This window comes from Nelumbo nucifera, chromosome 5, assembly GCF_055504915.1.
Source record: "Nelumbo nucifera cultivar China Antique chromosome 5, China Antique-T2T, whole genome shotgun sequence".
NCBI classification, from domain to species: domain Eukaryota; kingdom Viridiplantae; phylum Streptophyta; class Magnoliopsida; order Proteales; family Nelumbonaceae; genus Nelumbo; species Nelumbo nucifera.
In genome coordinates this window covers 33292332-33317979 of record NC_142653.1, presented here as the reverse complement: position 1 = coordinate 33317979, position 25648 = coordinate 33292332, and the positions used below count along the sequence as shown (strand labels likewise).

At 39.6% G+C, this 25648-nt stretch overlaps 1 protein-coding gene across 2 annotated transcripts; it reads left to right on the top strand.

The window, feature by feature from the left end:
* The first annotated feature begins 580 nt into the window (after positions 1-580).
* Positions 581-25627, top strand: LOC104599921 (Sphingomyelin synthetase family protein). Of its 2 annotated transcripts, XM_088887402.1 has the most exons (5): positions 581-1055; positions 23369-23560; positions 23636-23763; positions 24751-24941; positions 25053-25627. In XM_088887402.1, the coding sequence occupies exons 1-5, from the start codon at positions 751-753 to the stop codon at positions 25446-25448; spliced, it is 1212 nt and encodes a 403-aa protein (XP_088743528.1). In that variant the 5' UTR covers positions 581-750; the 3' UTR covers positions 25449-25627. The 2 variants fall into 2 exon arrangements, with proteins under 2 accessions (XP_088743528.1, XP_010260974.1); XM_010262672.3 differs by having other exon boundaries at positions 23369-23763.
* Positions 25628-25648: the final 21 nt, after the last annotated feature.

Genomic DNA, 25648 nt, shown 5'->3' with positions numbered 1-25648 from the left:
AAAATTCTCATTTTTACTCTTTCATCTCAATAAATTTAATATTTTATATTTATATAAAATATTTCATTTTGATAAATATTCCAGTTTAGTATAAACTGGTTAATTGTGGTTGAATGTTACGTGAAAGGATACAAATGTATTTGAGTGTCATTTATAATCATCCAAATATTCAAATCCAAATGTCATTCGAGTTTTTCATCATTACGTTGATTCAATTTTGATTCTTCAGTAAGATGAATAATGTTTTATTTCGAATGATAATTTTGACATTTTCAAAAAATTTAAATTAAAAATATCATCACGTGATAAATATAATTTACAGACTCCTAATTGCAGGAATTAAATTGAAAAGTTTTGGAAATTCAGATATAGATTGATATATTTTGAAATTCGGGTACCAAAGCACACTAGATCCGGTACTAATCTTCAATTTACCCAAACTAACGTGCCATATACGGTTAATGATATGATCATGCCAATCCCATCAAAATGGTGAACTGGAACACTTTGGATCTATGACGCGTGTCAAGTAATGGCCCAAATGAATTAATGACAAGCTCTGAAGTCCGAAGTCTAAACAGGTCCTCTGTCGCATGTTTTACTCGATTTTGGTTGATTTCCCTTAATTGCACAGACTGAAGCCGATCTCTCCCTTTAATTGTACTGCAACTTACACACTATTGGAGTCTGGAATTAGTTAAGGGAGATTAGCTCGTTGCAGCACAGCTGGGAGAGGGAGCTAGTCCCAGGATGCTTCTACCATGGGCGGCAGCAATGGTGAAGAAAGGTGGCCTGGGCTTGGCCGCCATCTCTTACGTTGGTGTGGACTACCTGAGACACTTGTCCCCATCGTGGCACTCTCGCTTGCAGCCAACGCTCTGGGTTGTGCTCGCCTTGGCCGCTGTGACTCGTGTTCCTTTTTACAGGCACTGGTCTTCTGAGTTCCGCGCCGTTATCCCTTTTATTGCTTCCATGGTCTTCATGCTTGGTGCTCTTCTTGTGGAAGCCCTTTCTGTTCGGTCTGTCACTGCCGTTCTGGGTCTCGATTGGCATAGGTAAAAAACTGTTAGAACCCATTTTTGTCTTGTTCTTTTTTTTATATATATTTTTTGAGCTGAACATGAAATCATCTAGGTAAAAAACTGTTAGAACCCATTTTAATGATCTGGGTTCTTGTTGATTTTGTATGTTTTATATAAATGGACGGGGTTGCGCTTGGATCTGAGAGTGGTACCAACAATTTGAAAAGAGGGTTCAAAATTTCTTTTTGGTAGCCTTCTTTTTTGTGTTTAGCTATTGCACTCGTTAGTCATTTTATTCTTTTTTTATTTATTTTCCCAAAAAATCATTTTTATTTCTTTTTTTTTTCCTGCTTGGTATTGACTTGGATCGGATTAGGTCGTAACTACTAGAAGTTGTAGTTGAAGTAGCCCTTGCACTAAAGGATGATCTATGGTTTATGTGAAATGCATCAGATCTTTGGTAGAAGACCTGATACGTCCCTAGATCTCATCGTAATTATGGGGCTTTTTTACCTTTTGTTTTTATTATTGTGCATCTTAGTAGGTTTGGGTGAACTTATTTGAGAAAGTATCTTAATAGTTTGCATATTTGGAAATTGTATCCTTATAAATGTAGATGTCCTATAACAATTGATGAATAAGGATGCGGATGGTCAATTTCCAAGTGGCCATTGTGGAATGAGGCTGAGTGATCTTTTTGAGAATACTTGTGCAGTTATGCTTACCACAGTTCAGATTGTTCCCACCTAACATCCTGTGGAACTTGATATTCAAATATGCAAATAATTCATTTTGGTTGGAATTTGTTATAAAAGGAAAAAAAAATACAAAACCATTGATAATGTACCCTTTCGTAAGAGGAAGTCATTCCTTTTTTGGTGATAACTTTGTTGTCAAAAGCTCTAGTATATTAATTTGGTCTACCTTTATTGAAAATATCTGGCATTAATATTCTTTATTTTTGCACTAAAGAGAAATCAGATTCTGGTATTTCGAAAACTTCCTTACCATCCTCTGGCTATCAGAACATATTTCTGGTTGTGCTTATGAGAAAAACATGGGAGAATAATAAACGGAAACTGTTTGATCAAATAATAATAATAAGCTGAAACTGTAGTATTATCATTGTTTGATTTTTAATTAGGTCCAGGTTAATTAAATACAGAAGGAAATGGTTTGCAAACTTTTCAACATTTATTTTCAGATTCTTGCCCTTTTTGTTGGAACTATCCTGCCATTCCCAACTACTAACGGACCAACTTTGGTTATTGTGGGTCTTGATTGGAGTTTACTTCAGCAATAACAAGCTGTAAAACTAGGGTTCCATTGACTTCTGAAGGTTGAAGATCTACCAAAGAAAAGGAACTCTAGTTTTACAAATGAAAACTCTGTTATACACAATACTTTGGTGTGATGAATTCATATTATATTGTGGTATACATCAACTATATTGTGTTGGCCAAATTGCAAGCCATATATTAACACCCTCAGGTTTTCATTGACATGTTATTTTAGCATAAAACATAAAAATACTAAAAAAGTATAGGATGTTAATCTACAGGAGCAAAGGAGCTACTTTTGGTAGGAGGAGATGCCAATGAGTATGCAAGCTGTTGACTAAGTTGATGGTGAAACCACCCAAATAAACTGAACTTAGAATATCAGATAAGTCATATACTGGTTTCCATGATTTCCCAGAGTGAAGTTAAGAGGTTGAGTGGACATACATTGCTGAAAAGTAGAGATGCTTAACTCATACAAAAAAAGTGATATTCCAACTGGAAATAATGATATAGAAGAAAGGTCTGGGGCATTGTCAGTTATTTGATTGGGTTCCTTTTCTCTTTCTTTAGAGCTTAGACTTGTTTAGAGAGCACAATAGTTTGGTTCCAGGTTGAGATTCAGAATTCAAGAATTCCTTGCAGTAGGTTAGCTTTCATATCCTTCTCTTTTCTCCCTTCAACAGGAGTAACCAAATTGTAGATCATGCATGAAGGTTCACAATCTGTGGAAGGTGCATTGAAAAAGAAGCAAGAGTAGTCTCAACCAGGGAAATTTCAGGGAAGAAGAATTTGAGGCATTGGAAGATGGATGAGGCTGGTAGAGGGAAGAAGAGAGAAGAAGTTGAAAGTCAACCAGGGAAATTTCAGTTGGCATGTTGTGGCTAGTAATGCTTCCCATGTAAGGCTGGTATTGCAATCTTGGACAGCACCAGCTGAAGGAAAAGTAAAATTCAACTTTGATAATTGTGCTCTTGGAAATTTGCAATCCTTCAGGTAAGGGTGCTTTCAGTAATTCCCTGGGCAATATCATCTATAGTTCATTCCACTACAAGATTTAAAAATTTCAGGATGGAATGACTTGATTTCAGGAGGATATCAAGTGATCGTTAGTGGGATGTTGCCAAGACATATCTTAAGAGAAGCAAATGCTTTGTCTTGCATGCTGAACAGCTTGTTATGTACATTGTAGATCAATTAATGACCTTGCTGATTCTCTAGCTAGGGGTAGTGCGGGGAGGTCTATATACTTTGTTTTTGGGTTTTCTCAGCTGTATTCTTTAACTTCTGTTGTTTCATTGCCTTTTCTATTCTAGCCACTTGAATTAGGGACTCTATTTTGTCTTGCACATTAATAACATTATCTTTTTGAAAAGGTAATATAAAATGTATTTATAGAAGAAAAGATATACAAGTGTATTGGGTTCACTGTACAAATGGTTTTTGTATGTATGAACATCCTTAAAAGCCCCGAAAAAAAATTTCTCAGCCAAAAAGAAGAAGACCCAAAAAAAAGTTCTCTTTGAAGTGTATGTTAGTGCTCAGCCATCCTCTAAGATCCTCAACTATTTGATTATGATTTATCCACTTATCTTCCTGAAGTTGTTTTTGATAAATAAATCTCCTATTTCTTTTACCCCATAAAGACCACAATACAGCCAGTGGTTTGGTAGACCATAGAATTTGATCCTTCTTTCTCATTTCTCCTACATGCCAGCTTTCTGGAAAGAGATTTAAATGATCTGAGCATGCAGCTTTGATATGAGAACACTTTGAAGAAATGTGACCAGATTCTGAAAGAAAACCTGCAATAGAGAAACAAATGATTGGATGTCTCAATTTTCCTGTTGCATAAGGACTGTGGATATCAGGTAGGATCATGCCTTTTCTAATCAGCATTTCCTTGGGCATTTTTCTCCTGCAGCAACCCACGAGAAAAATTTGATTTTCGAGGGGGCAATCCCTCAAACAGATTTACAAGGGAAGGAATCTATCTGATCAGACCTCATTAATAACATTTTCTTTAAAAGTTGTTATCCAAAAGAAATAGGAAAAACAACCAAGGCAAAAATTTTCCCATCAACTTCTAGTTCTTTGAGGAAATCACCTTCCTTATTTATTTATTTTTTGATCAATAACTGTGGATTGAATTAATATTAAAAATATGAGAAAATTACAGGGCAAGGGGCTAAACAATCTTAGCTCCCAAGAACAACCATTAAGCATCAAAAGAACAAAAATTACAAGACAGCCCAAAAAATAGAATGTTTGTTCACCCCTTGTCTAGCTAGACCATCTGCCAAAGAGTTCGCACTTCTTTTTACCCATTTGTATTGGATTTCCATGTCCTTAGTCAGCCACTTGAATTTCCTCTTTTCATTACTGTAATTCCAAAGTCTAAGACTATCCTTTTTCAGCCAGTTTACCACCACTTCAGAATCTCCTTCTATGGTCAACTTGTTAATATGCATATCTTTGATTCTTTGTACCCCTTCAAGAGCTGCAAGAATCTCAGCTCTCAAAGAATCTCCCACCCCAACTGGTCCAGAATACATAGCTAATAGCTTCCTTGTTCATCTCTTATTACTCCTATTTCGGATGGCCCTGGATTGCCCAAGCTGCTGCCGTCAAAGTTCAGTTTAACAAAGTCATGGGGTGGGGGGGTCCAACAAACATTTGAGGCCTTCCTCATTGGAACAAGTTCTGCTATCACCTTTCACTTTCTTTGCAGTTCATCAATTGAGAATTCTGCGAACAGAGCCAAGGTTTTCAGCTAGTGTATAACCCTAATGTGGATGACCTCCAGCATTGCTTCCAAACTTCTCTCCTTATCTGTAAATATTCGTGAATTTCTCTCCTCCCAAATAGTCCAACAGACTGCAGCCCTCATACACCTCCACATAAACTTGGCCCTTTTTGTTGGCCGAAACGACATACATGTGAATAGGCTTTGCACATTCGAAGGGGGGGGGGTCCACCTGCACTCAAACAAAGAAGTACACCACTCCCAAATGATGTTAGTGAACTGACAGGAGATTAGTAAGTGATATCTAGACTCACCATCAGCTTTACAGAGGACACACCAGTGAGGACAAAAACAACTATTGGGTCTTTTTCTTTGAAGTAAATCTGCTATGTTAACTCTTTCTAGAAAGGCTTCCCAACAGAAACTCCCAACCTTAGGAGGTATAGGATGACACCACACCTCTTTAACAGGGAAAGACAAGCCCGTAGAAGAAGAATGTGTGAGAGTGCTAAAGAAAGAGGCACAAGTGAAAGAACCAGAGGGTGTGAGAGTCCAAATTCTACTATCTGCCTTTGTTGGCTCTAGGAACACCCCTTCAAGAATGGATAACAGTGATGAGATACCATCAAACTCTATGTCCCTGATATCTCTTCGCAGGCCCAAGTTCCAGCCGACCCCAGAAATAGAATTAGAAGGAATAATGAATGAAGACATCAGTTTATTTTTAAAAGTGGAAAGGGCAAAAAGGCTTGGGAATTGGTCTTTTAGGGAGGAGTCCCCAATCCAAACATGTTCCCAAAAATTAATGAGATTGCCTGAGTGCAAGTCATACTTGATCCATGGAGAGAACAAAGGTAGAATAGCTTGAATAGCTTTCCAAGGAGATGCTCTTATACTCCTTGCCAGAATCCTAGAGTCCCATCCATTTGTTGCAACCCCATGAATACTTTCCACTATCTTCACCCAAAGTTTGTCCTTATCCAATGAGAACCTCCAAAGCCATTTCCCCAGAAGAGCCAAGTTCCTATTCCTTAAATTCCTGATACCCAAACCTCCCTCCCTCTTACTCCTACAAACCATCTCCCACCCCACCCTATGGTCCTTCTCCTCCCCCGGCTCCTAGAGAAAGTCTCTCATTAGTTTCTCTAATCTACTAGCCACCTTTGTCGGAATCTTGAAGATTGACAAAAAGTAAACAGGATGGTTAGCTAAAGTAGACCTGATTAGAGTGGTTCTCCCTCCAAGAGACAAAAAGGTTTTTCTTCCAAGTTGCTAATTTCTTTTCAAACCTCTCCCCAACTAGAACCCAAAACTCACCTCTCCACAACTAGCCACCACTCTTTGACTTTCTTTATGAACCCCGAGTGTCCTAGCCACATGTTTTCAAACCTAAAGGGAGCAGGACCAACACTTCTCACTTCCTCTCTACAAATTACAATAGGCCAATGGTCTGAAGTCACCCTTGGATATGCTCTAGAGTTTAGATTCCCCCAATGTTCTTCCCAATCATTTGAGAAGAGAAATCTATCCAGCTTAGAGCAAATCGGTTCACTTGGAGATTGGACCAAGTAAAACAGCTGTGTGATAGTGAGATATCTTTAAGCTCGTAAACATCCACAAATTGATTGAATTTCCTCATGCTCAAGGTCGATCTCCGCCTCGGACTATTTGTCTCTTCCAGGAATCTTATAACATCAAAGTCACCTCCAAGACACCAAGGTCCTTCCCATAGTCCCCTTATATCGGCCAGTTCTTCCCACAACTTCCTTCTCTCTCTGTAATCATTTGGACCATATACATTGGTAAGCACTCATTCAAACCCATCCTCCACTTGTTTAAACTTCAAGGAAATTGAAAATTGGCCTATTAACTCTTCTTGACCTATGAGTACTTCATTCTTCCACATTGTGGCAACACCCTCCGCAGACCCCCAAGAAGGCAGAGCCGCCCACCTAATTCCCCTGCCTCTCCAGACACTCCTTGCCCACCTAATGTCAAAATCTGCTCTCTTGGTCTCCTGCAAAAGTACCACATCTGGGTCTGTTTTCTTGATGGCCTCTTTTATTACTGCTCTCTTCCTAGCACTTCCCAAACCTCTGACATTCCAGCTTAAGATCCTCATCTAACTATCTTCTTTCCCCTTAGACCTTCCTGCCCTCAGTTATTCCTCTTCCTTCTTTCTCCTTTAACCTTCAAACTTCTATCCCCTCCCACCTCCTTTAGTAGCCTTTCAACCTCACTCACTCTTCTCCTTTTAGATTTTGCTTCTTCTTTCTTTGTTTTCAAAAATACATTGAGAGCATTTGGATCTTTCAATTTGCACCCCTGTTTCTGTACAAAACCCGCCACAGAATCCTCACTAATTAATCTCTTACACTTGAATTTCTACTTCCCTCCCCTGTTGTTGTCTCCCCCCTTCTATCTCCTTCCTCAGAACCCTCTACTCTAACTCCCTCTGACCCTTCCTTTTGACTGTTTTCCACCATTGCTTCATTTAACAGACACTCTAGGATTTCTAGGATTCTTTCCTTTTTTTCTCTATTTCTCCTTCATTCCCTACTTCTCTCTCCTGACCCTCCTTGTCGCTTCTATTTTCTCTCACCCCATCCCCTCCTTCAAGGGCTGCAGCCTCTGGGTTGGGATCTGTATTTGGCACGGAAGTCAAAAAGCAACAGTTAGTATCACAAAACGAAAGGACACGGTTACCTGGGTTGTGGTGGGGAAGATTGGGAGTGCTGGAGTTGGATACAGAAACAGTCTGGCCCTGATAAGGAATGTGGGTTCCATCTGGTTCCAAGGCTCGGTTCTGATTAGTTAGCCTTTCCGTCACCTCTGTTAAACATAGATCACAACTCTTACCCACCTGTTTATGCCTCCCCACTATGTCCCCGTATTTCTTTTGAGAAGTCTCGAGGGATCCCTTACAAAAAACCTGTTTGGCAAGGAGATTTTGAGATGTAGCTTCTGATGGTGAGTTAGAGTTTCCACCCCCAGAGTTCGAAACGTGTTCAGCTAAAGACTATTAACTTCCTCATTAACTATTAAATACCTTATTAAATCTAAGATCATTATGCAAAAATAAGAATTACCCAATTAGACAACGGAAAATTCCTTAATTAAATGTAATAGCCTAGCCATTTGGAGGTGAAGAAAACTGAAGAGAGGAGAGCTGAGAGTTCGGCAATGAGGGTCTAAGAATGAGAGTTTCGAACATACACTCTCTCAACACCCTAACACTATTTTATTTAGATATATTTGAATAATTACAAGGAGGCCCTTAGTTGGGCAAGAGTTTACAAAGAACTTAATATTGACAGGATGGGCCCCGAATAAGGCCCATTACAGAAAAAACATAAATAACAAGAAATAATAAACAACCTATGGGCCATTCGGCCCATCTTCTCTACACTCCCCCTCAAGCTGAGCATAGATGTCAATCATGCCAAGCTTGTTGGTATCATGCTGAAGTTTTGCCTTGGGAATGCCTTTGGTGAGAAAATTTGCCAACTGTCCTTCAGATGTGATGAAAGGAAGACACACTTCACTCGAAGAGACCCTTTCCCTAATGAAGTGTCGATCAACTTCAATATGCTTGGTTCTATCATGTTGCACTGGGTTGTGAGCAATGTTGATGACAGCTTGATTATCACAGTACAACATCATTGGCTTGTCATATTCAATTTCAAGTTCTTCCATCAAAGATTTTAGCCATAATAATTCAAGAACTCCATGTGCCATGGCCCTGTATTTTGCTTCAGCAGAAGACCGAGCAACAACCGATTGTTTCTTGCTTCTCCAAGAAACAACATTACTAGCTACCAAGCTGCAATACCCAGAAGTAGATCTTCTGTCATCAATGTTCCCGGCCCAGTCAGCATCGGTGTAGGCTTCAAGTTTCATATGACCATGCTTGGCAAACATAATACCCTTTCTTGGGGAGCCCTTCAAATAACATAGGATTCTCTCTGCAGCAGTCATACGAGTGTCTCGGGGAGCATGCATGAATTGGCTAATGCAACTGACTGCATATGCAATATCTGGCCGAGTCATGCATAGGTACAAAAGTTTCCCAAGAAGTCTCTGAAAGATTCCTTTGTCTTCTAACAATGTCCCTTTTGAGGCTTAGAGTTTATGACTCGTATCAATAGGAGTAGCAACTGGTCTAGCACCCATCTTTCCAGTTTCAGAGAGCAAGTCAAGAACATACTTCTTTTGGGAGATAAGAATCCCATCTTTGGATCGAGCCACTTCTATGCCAAGAAAGTATCTCAATTCCCCCAAATCTTTAATCTCAAACTTGTATGGAGAAAATATTTTAGATCATGAATTCCTGAAACATCATTACCAGTCACTACAATATCATCTACATACACAATGAGGTATATTGCCAGATGTCCACTCCTCTTCACAAAAAGAGTATGATCGGACTGTGTCTGCACATAACCAAAGTTAACAAGTGCTGTTCTAAATCTCTCAAACCATGCTCTAGGGGACTGTTTTAGTCCATAAAGAGATTTCTTCAGCCTGCATACCTTCCCTTTCATATCAGTTCCATACCTCCCTGGAGGAAGAGACATGTAAACCTCCTCATGTAATTCACCATTCAGAAATGCATTCTTCACATCCAATTGATAAAGGGGCCAGTCAAAATGAGCAGCTAAAGATAGAAGAACCCTCACAGATGTCATCTTGGCAACATGTGCAAAGGTCTCTAAATAATCAATTCCATATGTCTGTGTATAGCCTTTTGCAACCAGCTTGGCCTTGTACCTTTCAATGGTGCCATCAGCTTGGTATTTGATAGTAAAGACCTACTTGCAACCAACTGGATCCTTCCCTTCAAGCAAATCCACCACTTCCCATGTGTCATTCTTGTGTAGGGCATCGATTTCAGATCTCATAGCATCCCTCCATTTTGGAATCTTAATAGCTTCTGACACAGACTTGTGAATAGGATGAGAAGCAACAGGAGAGAAATAGGCAAAGTATGAAGGTGAAAGCAAACTATAAGAAAGGTGCTTGGAAATACAGTGTGCAGTGCACTTCCGTTTTCCTTTTCTAACAGCAATGGGAATATCAAGGTCAGGGAAGGATGAATTCAAAGGTGCTGAAATAGTACCTGTTGTCTCTTCTTTGACTGGAAGTGTATGAGGCTCATGTGTTGTAGGAGAAACAACATGCACATTTCTGGATCTTTGCCTTTGATACACCTTGGGATTGAGGATAGGACGAGGAGGTAGAGTACTGGGACAAGGAGAATGGAACGACTGATCCACCCTTGATACATTTGAAGGAGAAGCAGACACATCAAGAGACTCAACAGGGACAGGAAGAGGAAGAGCAAACACCTGTGACAAATCCTCCCCCTGTGGACAATGTCCTTCTGGAGATGAACCATAAAAGGGGGAAAGCTCATCAAAGGTGACATCCATTGAGACATACTGATTGCCAGACTTTGGATCAAAACAACAATAACCCTTCTGTGTGGGGGAATAACCAACGAAAATACACTTTTGAGCTTTGGGTTCAAATTTATGCCTTTGGACACTTGGAACATGTACATAACAGGTGCAAACAAAGACACGAATAGGAACAGGAAAAAGGTCATTGTCCGGATGAAGAAGAGTGAAGGGAGACTTAAACCCCAAAACCCTGGATGGCATACGGTTTATAAGGTAAGTAGCAGTAAGAACAACATCACCCCAAAACCTGGTAGGAACATGTGAGGCAAATAAGATACTTCTTGCAACTTCAACAATATGCCTATTTTTCCTCTCAACAACCCCATTCTGTTCTGGGGTCCTAGCACATGAGCTTTGATGAATAACCCCCATGTTAGAAAGATAACAGGATAGGTTTTTCTCAAAGTATTCTTTTGCATTGTCTGATTTGAAGATTTTAATCCTGGTATCAAATTGGGTTAAAACAAACTCATGGAATTGTTTTACAAGTCTTGGTACTTCATCACGGGATTTCATCAGGAATATCCAAGTGAACCGAGAAAAGTCATCAATAAACAGGATAAAATATTTGTAGCCACCCATGGAGGGTAAGTGGTAAGGTCCCCACACATTAGAATGCACAATATTAAAAGGAACAGAAGATCTTTTATTGCTCAAAGGATAAATGTTTCTACAATGCTTTGGCAATTCACAAGACTCACAATGAAGACTGGACAAACTAATTCCCTTAAACAGTTCAGGGAATAGATGACTCAAGGCAGAAAAAGACAGATGACCAAAACGACAATGACACAACATAATCCGATTAACAGACTCTGAAGACAAATCCAAGAGCAACATTCCCAAGATGATCAGTGCATTGTCCCGGAGTATCAAGCAGGTATATTCTGTTCGCCTCATGGGCACTCCCAATCACCTTTTGAGACTCTAGATCCTGAAAAACACAGTAAGAAGGAAAAAAGGTTACACAACAGTTTAGTGACTTGGTTAAACTACTCACAGACAATAAATTTGTATTTAGTTTAGGTACATGGAGGGCAGAAGGTAGGAACAAGGAATCTGTAGCCTTGATGGTTCCCTTACCAGAGATAGGGGCAAGTGAACCATCAACTAAAGTGATTTTATCACGTCCAGGAAGTAAGTCATATGAAACAAACAAGGTAGACAGATTGGTCATATGGTCAGAAGCACCTGAGTCAATAATCCAAGGGATCTTGAGATTACCTGAAGTGGTAGCATGATTGGCAGAAGCCCTTATACCTGAATGAGCAAATGCTGAAGCAGTAGAATTTCCTGAAGGGTTGGAAGGAGAGGTCACATCACTCAACTGACTGATCATCTTCCCAAACTTTTCATATTCTGCTCTCATGGCTGCCAACTGTGCAGAAGCAGACATCTCTTCACTATCTGGCCCGGCAACAACATTTGCACTTCCTGATCTTTTACAATCATGTTTTTTCTGAAACCGAATGGGAACAAGATTAGGATGTAATTTCCAGCACTTGTCTTTGGTGTGCTTTGGCTTCTTGCAGTACTCACATATAACTTCTTTCTTTCCTGTGCCACCAGAAGTTCCAGCATTACCTTTAGGTTTAATCCCCATATTGGCAAAATGATCATTAATATCAGCCCCTTGAACCTGGACAACCCTTCTGCTCTCTTCACTACTCACCAATGCATAAGCTTGTGACAAGAGACACACTCCTTGGAAATAATATTATGTTTTGTGATATCATATTCTAGGTTTAGTTCAGTTAAGAACTCAAATACCCTGTTCTTTTCAACCAACTTTCTGTAGGTCTCTGCATCATTGGTGGTGTCCTAAGTTACAACTTCTATTAGGCCAATCTCTTGCCATAGGGACTTCAGGGTTGAGAAATATACAGCAAGAGGTTTCTCCCCTTGCCTTAAATTCTTTACATCACTTCTCAATATGTATGCTCGGGCCACATTGAGTTTTTGGGAATAGGTTTCTGCAACACTGTCCCAAATTTCTTTTGTTGAATTCATCCATAGGTAGTGTTGACTGATTTGTGGCTGCATTGAGTTTACAAGCCACCCAATGATAGTGTAATTTTCTTGCATCCACTTCTCGTAGGATGGATCATCTTCTGGGGGAGCCTTCTTACTCCCTGAAATGAACCCCTACTTTCCTCTACTACATACATGAATCTTTATTGATTGTGACCACGCCAGATAATTAGTTCTGTTAGAATGCTCGTGTCAGGGGTATTTTGGTCATTCTGGTGTATCTTATTGAAAGTGAAATGTCTATTGTATCTGAGTTTAAGTTGTGTCCCATCTTCTATGAGGGACAAAATTGTCTTTCTTGTAACGTAAGTTTTATGAATAAAAGTCAAGTGGGTCGGCTAGGAGAGTGACTTTTGAACATCCTCTCTTCTAGTCTGGCCGAACACTCTTCTCCTCTTCTTCTTCTTTCTCTTTTCTTTCTTCTTTCTTCTTTCTTCTTCTCTACTTTGACCTAGAAGCAACTAGGGTTTATTCACATGGTATCAGAGCATCAAGGTCTCGTGTTTTTTTTCTTGCTGTTGTCTTCTTCCTGGGTTCGCCGCCAGCTTCATAGTAGGTTTCATCATCCTACAGCTGATCTGATTGAAGACTCGATAAAGGGCTGAAAAGGAGTTGCCGTTTTGAGGGCCTGGAGGTGAGAATGCCTCTGGCCGGTGTTGTGGTGGTCGTTGAAGTGGTATACTAGACCCTCTATTCAGTGTACGAAGAGGGCTGGACATATACAGGTATGGACACTGCTGTCGTGTGTTCAGAAATGGACTGTGAATGCTGATTTTTTTTTTGTGTGCTTCAAAAGTTAGTTGCTGTGGTGCTGGGTGAAACTGATACACATATCAGTCATGTTTTTTTTGTGTTCTCTTGCTCGCATGTGTGCTGAAAGAAGAGTAGTAGACTGCTGATGTCCACGACAACAGTGGTGTGGTGTTGATTGTGTTGTGGTGGCTGACATATCTATGATTCTAAATGCTTAAAAGTGAACCCCTAGACCTTGTGTGTAATCAGTTCTGCAGTATGAAGAACAAGTGTTCGATGAAATGATTGAGTAATTTCAGTAGTGGTGTGTTGGTGGTAAATGGTCCTGCAGTGTGCAGATGTCCACGACAACAGTGGTGTGGTGTTGATTGTGTTGTGGTGGCTAACATATCTATGATTCTAAATGCTTAAAAGTGAACCCCTAGACCTTGTGTGTAATCAGTTCTGCAGTATGAAGAACAAGTGTTCGATGAAATGACCGAGTAATTTCAGTAGTGGTGTGTTGGTGGTAAATGGTCCTGCAGTGTGCAGTCCAAGTGTTTGATGTGTTGACTGAATGATTTCAGCTTTAGAATGTAGTGTGTAATGTGCAGTTGAAGAAAGTGGGTTGGTGGTATCATAAGTGAGATAAGTCTTGTGACAAGTGTGAGATTGTGGTGTATATTCAAAGGAGAAATAATTGAGATGGCTTCAATTGTAGTTGGGAATGACAACAAAACAAGCATCATGCTTTCTTTAGATTATCTAAGTGTTCAAATGACATCCATCAAGTTGAATGGTGAGAACTATGTACCATGGGTAAAATTTGTGGAGGTGTTCTTGAAAGCCAAGAGGAAAGTAAAACATGTGAGGGAGGAGAAACCTTCCTCTGATTCTCCTGGGTTCAGTGATTGGGAACAAAATGATGCACAGATAATGACATGGCTTTGGAACAGCATGGAACCAAAGATTAGTGTGAACTTCATGTTCCTAGATACAGCCAAAGAGATCTGGGGTCATGCTAAAAAGTTGTACTCTGGACAAGACAACACAACTAGGGTATATTAGTTATACCAAGAGTACTTCAATTTGAAGCAAGGAAGTCAAAGCTTAGAAGAGTATTATGCAAGTTTGAGGAACATCCGCAATGAGCTAAATGTGTATCACCCTCTAACATCAGATGTCCAGATCCAACAACAGCAACGTGAACAGCTTGATGTGACTAGGTTTCTTGTGGGCTTGAAGGCTAAGTATGAGCCTGTCAGAGCACAGATATTGGGGGGATCAGCTCTCCCCTCACTTGAAGAAGTTTTTGCCCATCTTAAGAGGACATCCATTGAGCCAGTGGAACATTCTTCCTTCTCTGATAGATCTGGTTTGATAGTGACTAAAGGGAGTAGTCGTGGAAGTAGAAGTGGTGGTGGCAGCAGTGGCCCTCCAAGCAACCGTGGTGGACACATGTTTAACCGGGCCACTGGAGGCTGTGAGTCAGGGGGAGGCCGTGGAAAAGGAAGGGGTAATGCTCAGAGAAAATGTACACATTGTGGCTTAGAGGGGCACACAGTTAATTTCTGCTATGATTTGCGTGGTCCACCCAACACTTGGGCTAACCATGTTACATCTAAGAGTAGTAGCACAATTACTGAAAGCCAGCAAACTGCACCAACCCCCTCCACACCCACTTGTGCTTCCGGGCAGGAAATTGTGAGTGTACCACGGGCAATATATGAGCAGTTCCTTCAAACATCTCAGCAAAACACAGCTACACTTGCCCATTCAGGTATGACTTGTTTAGCTTCCAAAGCCTCACCCTGGATCATTGATTCTGGAGCCTCCAACCATATGTCTGGGACTCTTGATGTATTTTCTTCCCTTTCTCGCACCTCCACATCTCAGACAGTTACACTTGCTAATGGTTCTACATCTCCTATTTGTGGTGTTGGTGATGTTGATCTCTCCTCATTGTCTTTAGCATCTGTTTTATATGTTCCTAAGTTCCCTTTTAACCTTATGTCTGTTAGTAGATTAACCAAGTCCCTTAATTGTTCTGTAACCTTCTATCCTTCTTGTGTGTTTCAGGATCTCAAGACGGGGACGAAGATTGGTGGAGGGCATGAAACCGGTGGTTTGTATTACCTTGATGGTGGTGGTCCTCCAGTGGCTTTTCAGTCGTCTCTTACTCTTCTCCAATGGCATTGCAGACTTGGTCATCCCTCTCTCAAGGCTTTGAAGCTGCTAGTTCCTTCCTTGAGTCATCTTTCATCATTAGATTGTGAGTCATGTCAGTTGGGAAAACATCATCGAGTCTCATTTAGTCCAAGAATTGATAGTCGTGTCTCAAGTCCTTTTGTTTTAGTTCATTCTGATGTATGGGGTCCAGTTAAAGTGGTGTCATACAATGGGTTTAAGTATTTTGTAATCTTTGTTGATGACTTTTCAAGGATGACATGGATCTATCTTATGAAAGACCGTAGTGAATTGTTCTCTATTTTTCAAAAATTTCGTGCTGAAATACGCACTCAATTTGGTGTTCATATGAAAATACTTCGCTCCGATAATGCCAAAGAATACATCTCATCATTTCAGCAATACCTAGAACATCATGGAATAATTCATCAAACTTCTTGTGCCTACACCCCGCAACAAAATGGTGTAGCTGAACGGAAAAATAGACATCTTCTTGAAACTACTCAGTCCTTGATGATCAATATGCATGTCCCAAAGCACTTTTGGAGTGATGTTGTTCTTACATCCTGTTTTTTGATAAATCGAATGCCCATGTCAATCCTTGGAAGTCGGTCCCCTTTCTCCGTGTTGTTCCTCACTTTGTCTCCCTTTCCTCTCACCCCAAGAGTCTTTGGCTGTGTTTGTTTTATTCAACACTTGGGGCCTGGAGTAAACAAGCTAGATGCTCGAGCTACGAAGTGTATTTTTCTTGGCTACTCAAGGACTCAGAAAGGGTACAAGTGTTATAACCCTAACTTTCATAAATCGTTTGTGTGCCTTGATGTCACCTTCTTTGAATCAGTTCATTTTTTCTCTGATGCCGGGGTCTCTTCTTCTCCCTCTGTGGTTCCTCTTCCTGTTCCGGTTGTGGACCCCCTTCCCGTAGCTCCCACTCCTACTGCAGATGCACATCATATGCTTGTTACTACAGAGAGGTCGCCGATTACTCAAGTGTATACCCGCAGAAGTGCTTTGGCTCCTCCTCCACTTCAGCACCCGTCGACAGATCCTGCTACTGCTCCTCCCTCAGATCTTCATCTCCCTATTGCTTTGCGGAAAGGTAAACGTACTTGTACTTCTCATCCCATTTCAGACTATGTTTCCACTGCTCACCTTTTTGCTTCTCATTGCAAGTTTATATCATTACTCTCATCGGTTCCCATTCCCAAGACTGTACAGGAAGCCCTTACCTCTCTAGGGTGGCGGCAAGCCATGAAAGAAGAACTCTCTGCTCTACAACATAATCATACGCGGGAACTCACCACCCTTCCTCCTGGTAAACACACTGTTGGGTGTAAATGGGTCTATACAGTGAAGCATCTTCCTGATGGCAGTGTGGAACGATTGAAGGCACAGTTAGTGACCAAGGGCTATTCTCAGTTATATGGTGTGGACTATATGGAGACATTCTCTCCTGTGACTAAAATTGGTTTAGTTCGGGTGTTGATCTCATTGGCTACTATGTATGATTGGCCTCTCCTACAACTTGACATAAAAAATGCCTTCCTACATGGTGATCTTGTTGAGGAGGTGTATATGGAGCAACCACCAGGGTTTGTTGCTCAGGGGGAGGCTGGTAAGGTGTGCAGGCTCAAAAAGGCAATCTATGGACTGAAACAATCTCCTCGTGCATGGTTCGGCAGGTTCAGTGAAGTGGTGAAGGCCTTTGGGATGAAACAGTGTCAGGTTGATTATTCTGTCTTTAGCTATAACTCAAAAGATGGGAAAATCTTGCTAATCGTGTATGTGGATGATATTGTCATAACTGGAAGTGACAACAATGGAATTGACAGGCTGAAAGAATTCTTACAGGACCACTTCAATACGAAAGATCTGGGGAAGTTAAAGTATTTCTTAGGAATAGAAGTTGCGAGGTCAAAACAGGGGATCAACTTATGTCAGAGGAAATATGTTCTTGATCTACTTGAAGAAACAGGGTTGTTAGGTGCTAAACCAGCAGAGACTCATATGGAACTCAATGCCAAGTTAAGTGTGGATGCGGGTGAAGAGTTTGATGATCCTGGAAGATATAGAAGGTTGGTGGGAAAGTTGAACTACCTGACCATTACCCGACCAGATATTATCATTTGCTGTGAGTGTGGTGAGTCCGTTTATGCAACATCCCTGGGTTCCTCACTGGGAAGCTGTTTTGAGAATTGTTAGGTACCTAACGGGTGCTCCAGGTCGTGGTTAGTTATACCAAAAGGGAGGAACTCTTGAGATAGTAGGGTACACAGATGCTGATTGGGCTGGCTCTATATCAGACAGGAGGTCAACCACAGGGTATTGTACTTTCCTGGGTGGCAATCTTGTAACTTGGAAGAGCAAGAAGAAAACAATGGTGGCAAGAAGTAGTGCGGAAGCAAAGTACAGGGCTATGGCCCATACCACATGTGAACTAGTATGGCTGAAGAACCTACTACAGGAGATGGGTTTCTCAATTGACAAACCCATGAAACTATATTGTGATAACCAAGCTGCTGTTCACATCTCATCCAATCCTGTCTTCCATGAAAGAACTAAACATATTGAGGTGGATTGTCACTTTGTGAGAGAGAAAGTGATAAGTGGGGTAATAACTACATCTCATGTGAGCTCAGGAAATCAGTGGGCAAATCTCTTCACAAAAGGATTGTCTCGAGGAAGAATATATTACATTTGTAACAAGCTGGGACTATATGATATATACTCTCTAGCTTGAGGGGGAGTGTTAGAATGCTCAAGTCAGGGGTATTTTGGTCATTCTGGTGTATCTTATTGAAAGTGAAATGTCTATTGTATCTGAGTTTAAGTTATGTGTCCCATCTTCTATGAGGGACAAAATTGTTTTTCTTGTAACTTAAGTTTTATGAATAAAAGTCAAGTGGGTCGGCTAGGAGAGTGACTTTTGAACATCCTCTCTTCTAGTCTGGCCGAACACTCTTCTCCTCTTCTTCTTCTTTCTCCTTTCTTTCTTCTTTCTTCTTCTCTACTTTGACCTAGAAGCAACTAGGGTTTATTCACAAGTTCCATCAAGTTTAACTGTGGTCACAATCAATAAGGAATCACTTGGAGTTCTCTGAACCAGTCCATATTCAGCACCACTTTTGTTTTCAAACTTTGAGGAGTACATCATGTAAACACTCCAAATATGATTTTAGATAACTTCTACAAGTATACTGAGTAAGGACAAGCAATAACAGAGTTCAGGACTGTTATCAGTCTTGAACCCTAATGGATTTCAAGATCGAAAATAAGAAGAAAGGTAAGAGGAAAGAAGAGGAAGAGGGAGGAGAAGCAGTAGAACACAAGAGTTGAAAGGAGGAGCAGAAGCTTAATGTTTTGCTGCCGCCACTTTAATTAATATTTATAGGTTATGCTCATTACATGGAAAGGACATATCTGCCCTTAGTCTTTACATAACAAACAAATCAAAATAAGACTGAAATAATGAGTAACAAATAACAACTGAAACAACTAAATAACCAATAGCTAACCCTAGGAAGACTAGAACACCTACCCTACAAGTACAGTGGGACCGTAGCTGTGGGGCCCACATCAGTGTTCTCTACAACAGTCAATAAGGAATCACTTGGAGTCCCCTGAACCAGTCCATATTCAGCATCACTTTTGTTTTCAAACTCTGAGGAGTACATCATGTAAACACTCCAAATATGATTTCAGATAACTTCTACAAGTATACTGAGTAAGGACAAGCAATAACAGAGTTCAGCCGACCACAAGAAGGCAATACACTGAGTTCAGCCTTCAAGAAGTAAACAGAAACTTCTAGGCACTCAGCCGAAGTACCTTTTCAAATCTGGACTTAAAGAAAAAATCTCACTTGGTATTGCTGAAATAGCCCTTTTTACAAACACAGTGTGGGCAATAGAGACAACCCCACTTTTCAAAAAAAAAAAAGCTCCAAGAACAGTTCGTACAGCCCCCCAAAAACAACCAAGAATAAATAACAATCCACAGCCTTGTTACAAGGATGTTTCGACAGTCCAAGAAGGAGTGAAAAAACAGCCCAGAAATTTCTGGGTTAAACCAGATTCAATGGCAGCCGAAGGTGGTACAGAACAGCCAGGGTTTTCGGACACTTCAACAGTCCAAAAACAATCGAAAGCAATACAAAATAACCAGAATAAAACTGAACCCAGAAATCTGAGCACAACTTACAGTTTCGAGCTTCAAACCAGAACCGAACTGTTCCCCTTCCCCTTTTTTCTTTTCTCTGATTCTTCCCGGCCACCGAACCACTTCTCCAAGAGATTCGAGTCTTGGGCACTTCCAATGACCTCCGAGAATCAGGCAACACGAGTTAAGCTTCCAGCCCTAGGATATTGAAGTTCAGGTATGCTCTGATACCATGAAGAAAACTGAAGAGAGGAGAGCTGAGAGTTCGGCAATGAGGGTCTGAGAATGAGAGTTTCGAACATACACTCTCTCAGCACCCTAACACTATTTTATTTAGATATATTTGAATAATTACAAGGAGGCCCTTAGTTGGGCAAGAATTTACAAAGAACTTAATATTGACAGGATGGGCCCAGAATAAGGCCCATTATAGAAAAAACATAAATAACAAGAAAGAATAAACAACACCTATGGGCCATTCCCATCTTCTCTACAGGAGGATTGGGGACTTATTTATTTTAGTTTTTGTCAAGACATGACTAATTGTACCAGTTTTCACGTGGTAATACCAATATTTTAATACCTGGACTGGATAAGTGAACCAAAAATAGGATGGTTTGGTTCAGTTGGATCTAAGATCATGGCTCATAATGACAGCATTGCCTTGGTAAGAAAAAGGTAGAATAAAAAAAACATAGTTATTGTCAAACTGCCATAATACTATGGTTGGCCTTTTTCCTCATCAGCTGTCCCTCCAATGATTCAAGTACTACATCAACTAGGTTTAATAAAAGGCCCAGTTAACCCAAGTTTTAAAATGTCGATGTCGGTGGAAATGTTTGTCATCCAAATATAAGAAACATGTCAGAAATATCGTATGGAAATATTGTAAAAATTGTAGACATGGTGGAAACATTGTAAACTATGCAAAATATAGAATGATATTTTATGAAATGATAAAAGAAGCATAGGCACACCTTTTTAAATTATTATCTTGTACTAAATCATTAAATAAAGCTAAGAAACTAAGGTTGTAGACAAAAAAATACATCTGAAGTTGCTTTGTAAACCTTCAGATTCAGAGTTTCATGATAGAATGAGTTAAAGCAAAATTTAAACTCATAGAAAATGTAAATGGTTGTATTAGATCAATCAAATAATCTACTACACAAACAAAAAACTAATATTTAACTTCATGTTTGAAATGAATGTTGAGCTAGCTCAAAGTGGTAATCATGCAAGTTAGGTGGACAATAACATTGTTACTTCACATATCTACAATATTGTTACCAACTTTTGTTATAATACTCTCTCTTGGACTCCACATAGTATTGGCAGTGTTTACCGGGGAATATGTCGATTATAGTAAAATTTCATGTCTCCACCCATGGAAGTGGAAATGGAAATATGTTGTGGAAACTCTCTTGTACTCCACATAGTGCTGGTAGTGTTTATTGGGGAAATGTCGATTTTGGTAAAATTTCATTTTGCTACCCATGGAAATGGAAATATGTCAGAGACATTTTAAACCATGAGTTAACCTAGGTTTGTTCACAAGTCTAGCTACTCTCTATATAGGAATTTGCATACTTAATTCCTATTGATTTGTATAGTACTTTGTAATATCCTTTGAATTTTGTCTATATTTTAAAACAAGCCTGGAAAGTAATTCTATCATTTGCAGTTCCTATTATCACTGATTCACTTGTCTGTGTCAATTTCCTCTAAATGGGTCAGCATCATTTTGATTTTCTTTTTAATCTGATTATTCAATAAAGCAATAGTAGTTTTGATTACCACCTTTTTTATATGGTTCACGGTGGTAGTGGAAATATCCATACTTGAGGCATCTATCCTTTGGTAGTATCATTTTTTATGCTGTTGTAGTGTCACTGGATCCCTAATATGGTGGTGGTGAGACTTGAAAGATTAGTGTATATTCATTTTTTAGGGAAAAATGACAGGTTTATAATATAAGGCTATTACCCAATGTTGATCCAGCTATCTGGTATTGGGAGAGCTTTACCAGATATGGACCTAAACTTTGGAACTTATTTGCACAAAGTGGTCTCTCAGAGTTGAACCAAAATTTTCATACTTGTCAGCCTGAGTTGTTACCATTACACTAAGCAATAACTTCTTTTCGGTTAACAATAGGTATTTAGGATAGTCTTTGCATTCCCTTGTCTATCTTGGAGTTATTTTTGTCTATTAAATTGTAGGACTATTAATAGTTACTTGGAATTATTTTAGGTGTCCCCATTTGAGTACCCCCATGTCCACTCTTCCCTAGTCCCCGGATAGCTGGGACCAATCTTTGGTAATAGCTTTCTTTTAGATCCAAGTACTTATTGTTGAGTCTATAAATGATGTCATTGTAACTAAGATATTAGAATTGATTTTGTGAATAGAAGTTATATTTTAGTGAATTGTGGTTGCTGGAGCTTTCTCCAAGTATTTCTTCTACCTCTTTTTCTCTTTTGAAGGGGTGATATCTTCTTTCTTCTCTCTCTTAACTATTTTCTTCTAAATTTCAGATCTGAAATTCTTCTCTTTTTTTTTTCATTTCATTCACACTTATCAGATGTGAATTCTTTCTTTCTCATGTTTCTAGTCTATCATTGCTAATTAGTAGGACTTTCTCCTGCATCTCCTGCATCTCCTACATGAGTATTCAGATCCGTATCTTTGTCAGGAATCTTAGGCAATAAAGAGTTTATCCTAGTTTCCCATATCCATATCCATGTCCATATCAGTATCTGTATTTTGAGATTGTAGATGTGGTTTAGGTGGGAAATTTTTATGTTTGCAGATGTTTGTATGTGGGGATTAATCTTCCTTTATGTGACATCCAAACCAAATAATATGTCTGGCTTCAAAAAAAGAAAACAAAAGCATATGACATGTCATTAGATACATTATTTTTCTTTCTACTTTTGGGTCTATCTTGGAACTGTCTTTTTTTTTCTTTTAGATTCAGTGGAATTAGTAATGAATTATGACACTGGCTTAAAATAATCATATGACATATTGACATGTCATTAGATAAGTTATTTTTCTTTCTATTTTTGAGTCTATCTTGGATCTGTCCTTTTATTTTTATTTTTAGATTCGGTGGAATTAGTAATGAATTATGAGAGTTGCCTTTGAAGTTAGAGCCCATATTTGAGTTTTTACTATGGTTATATATATGCATTTACCTTAACATTGATGCAATTGGAAGTCAATGCTGGCCAATTTTTGTTGGATTTGGAGTCAATGAAGGGAGATCTGAACACTTCTGGTGAGTTTATATATGGAATTATGGCAATTGATAGTTTTTTTCTGGCTGAAACATGGTATTTGAAAATTGAAACTTAGATGAGTTGATTTAGTTTAGTGAATTCTAGTTGTATCCAGCACTCTCTCTCTCTCTCTCTCTCTCTCTGCTGTATGTTACAATAGCAGAATTTCTTCTTTAAATTACTTCATTGTTGCTAACTAACTTCATAATCATTCCTTGCAAGACAACTTTCTACCTGCTTTTCTATCTATGTTCTTCAGTATTAATCACCCAAAATATCTTATCTTTACCCTACAAAGCCCATCACAAGATATGAAAGTTGTGGGACCCCCTACCTGTTTGCCATCACTTGAAACTTTGAATCTTGTTTTTCCCTCTTTTCATAAATTTACTTGACTGTTCAGCTCGTAGATTAACTAGATAGTTGAGAAGTGGAAATAATGAATGGGTCTTGTTCATTTTGACAGCAAAGCACCTCCTCTTCCTGACACAGGCCAGTGGCTGCTCTTAGCATTGAATGAGAAGCTTCCTCATGCAGTGGTTGAGATATTGAGAGCCCATATTATTGGGTTACACCATTATCTGATGTTGTTTATGATGCTGGGTTTTTCCGTGTTGTTCGACTCTGTTAAAGCTCCTGGCCTTGGGCTAGGTGCAAGGTACATGTTTACCATGGCCATTGGTCGTCTCCTTCGAGCCATATCATTTGCCTCAACAATTTTGCCATCTGCCAGGCCTTGGTGTGCTTCAGCTCGATTTAGGGTCCCATCACATCCTCATTACTGGGCACAGAAATATTATGTTCCATATGCTTCAAATACCAATGCCATTCGCCAGTTAATTCAACAGGACATAGCCTACGGTTTGTTTTATATTTAATTCCAGTTGTCTTGTTCTTTTCAAATTCGTTAGAAGAGAAATGCTAGTGTCATGGAAACATGCTGTCATGGACATTTAAATCAGAAAAGGAAAAAGTATAAACAGGGGCATTTGTGTTAGACATGAGATTATAGGATGTCTAGTTCTATCCTATTATTTAAAAGGGTTCATGTTGGATAGTGGACACAGCTGGTAACTCTGGAATGTTTATTTTTTTAGTGGGATTCTATAAAAGAGGGGAAAAACTCAGCTACTAGTTCAGACCGGGAAAGATAAGTACTATCAATACCATGGCTATATGGCATATGGCATTTTCTCAGCCACCAAATGACCATGGGAAGATCATGGTCAATTAGGGATGGTCATGGGTTGGGCATCCAGGATTACCTGTATAACTTAATAAAATTATATTCTTTAAAATTTTAAAATTTCAATTTAATTTTACAATAAAATTTACAGAATATATATATACACACACAGAGAGAAGATCATCGTCTATTAGGGATGATCGTGTGTATGTGTGTGTGTGTTATATTTGGTACACACATATATCATAACTTCCGGGACAAGCCGTGCTGAGTGGGCTGGGGATTTGCTTCACCTGAGACTGGCCTGCATTAGATGCAGGTCTGATTTGATGCTAGTCAGTGCCAGGCAAGGGCTGATGGAAAATCATCTGCCAGGCAATGTGGGCCAGGGGGCAGAAATGATCAACCCATGGTCAATCCTATTTATGTGATTATGTTATCACCTATTCACCTATGACCTATATTCACACACACACACAGATTATGTTGTCACCTCAGCATCTTCGCTCTCTTTGTAGGGAAATTCCTTTCAAGAAGATGCTGTTATACAGTATAGGATATTTGGGCAGGATCACCAAAATGCTGTTGAAACTTAATGCATACAGGCAAATTTCGTTTGATACGGCAATGTGGATTTGACCCTTGTCTTTTTCTATTTTCAGCCACCGTTGAAGACTACATTGGTGATTACAGGCCAGATTGGGGGTCGATGAGTTTCCTAATTGATTTCTTGCGACCTACTGCTTCTGATGGATCCTGGTACAGTTTGCTAAAGAAGGCTGGTGGTGGATGCAACGATTTATTATACAGCGGCCACATGCTTGTTGCAGTGCTTACTGCTATGGCTTGGACAGTGTGTTCAAAATGTTTTTAGCCCTCTTTTTTCATTATTTTATTGCTTAAATGTTGTTGAAGCTTATTTTTCTGCAATTTTCTGATTAGACCATGTTCAAAATCTAAACAGGAAGCCTATGGAGGTTGGGCTTCAGCTCTGATATGGCTTCTGGTTATGCATAGTGCCCAGAGGGAGATACGGGAAAGACATCATTACAGCGTGGACTGTGTTGTGGCCATCTATGTTGGCATCCTTCTATGGAAGATGACAGGTTTTATCTGGTCAGCCAAGGATAGGTCCACAAGGAATAGACTCGCCCAGCTTGAGAAGATACAAAGCCGATTAATCCAGGCTGCAAAAGACTCAGACATGGATGAAGTGAGGGAGCTTCTCAAAGAGGTTGATTTGGCTGGTCAAGAGTCACAAGCCTTTACTGACCAGGCAATGTGGGTGTTTGCCTGTGTCACCATTGCTTTTGCCCTTACTGTTGTAATCCTGGCCTTCACATGGACAAGCGATGGTTGATCAATGACCATCTGCATCTGCCACGTCTATGAAGATTTAACAATGTAGATTTCACATGGATAAGCAATGATTGATTTTTTGTAGAATTAACCACGTATCATTGTATGTTAAAACAGATTTTTTTTTTTTTTTTTTTTCTCTTGGGGTTGTTCCATTTTAATGTAGTTTGCTTGGTACAATCATGAATTCGTGGCTTGAAG

What these genes read in the sequence shown, in the direction of transcription:
- LOC104599921 (XM_010262672.3), top strand. Translation starts at nt 751, where the DNA reads ATGCTTCTACCATGGGCGGCAGCAATGGTGAAGAAAGGTGGCCTGGGC. An exon ending in TCAACAGGACATAGCCTACG is followed by an intron (nt 23,764 to 24,750) that starts GTTTGTTTTATA and finishes TTCTATTTTCAG; the next exon opens with CCACCGTTGAAGACTACATT. An exon ending in TTACTGCTATGGCTTGGACA is followed by an intron (nt 24,942 to 25,052) that starts GTGTGTTCAAAA and finishes AAATCTAAACAG; the next exon opens with GAAGCCTATGGAGGTTGGGC.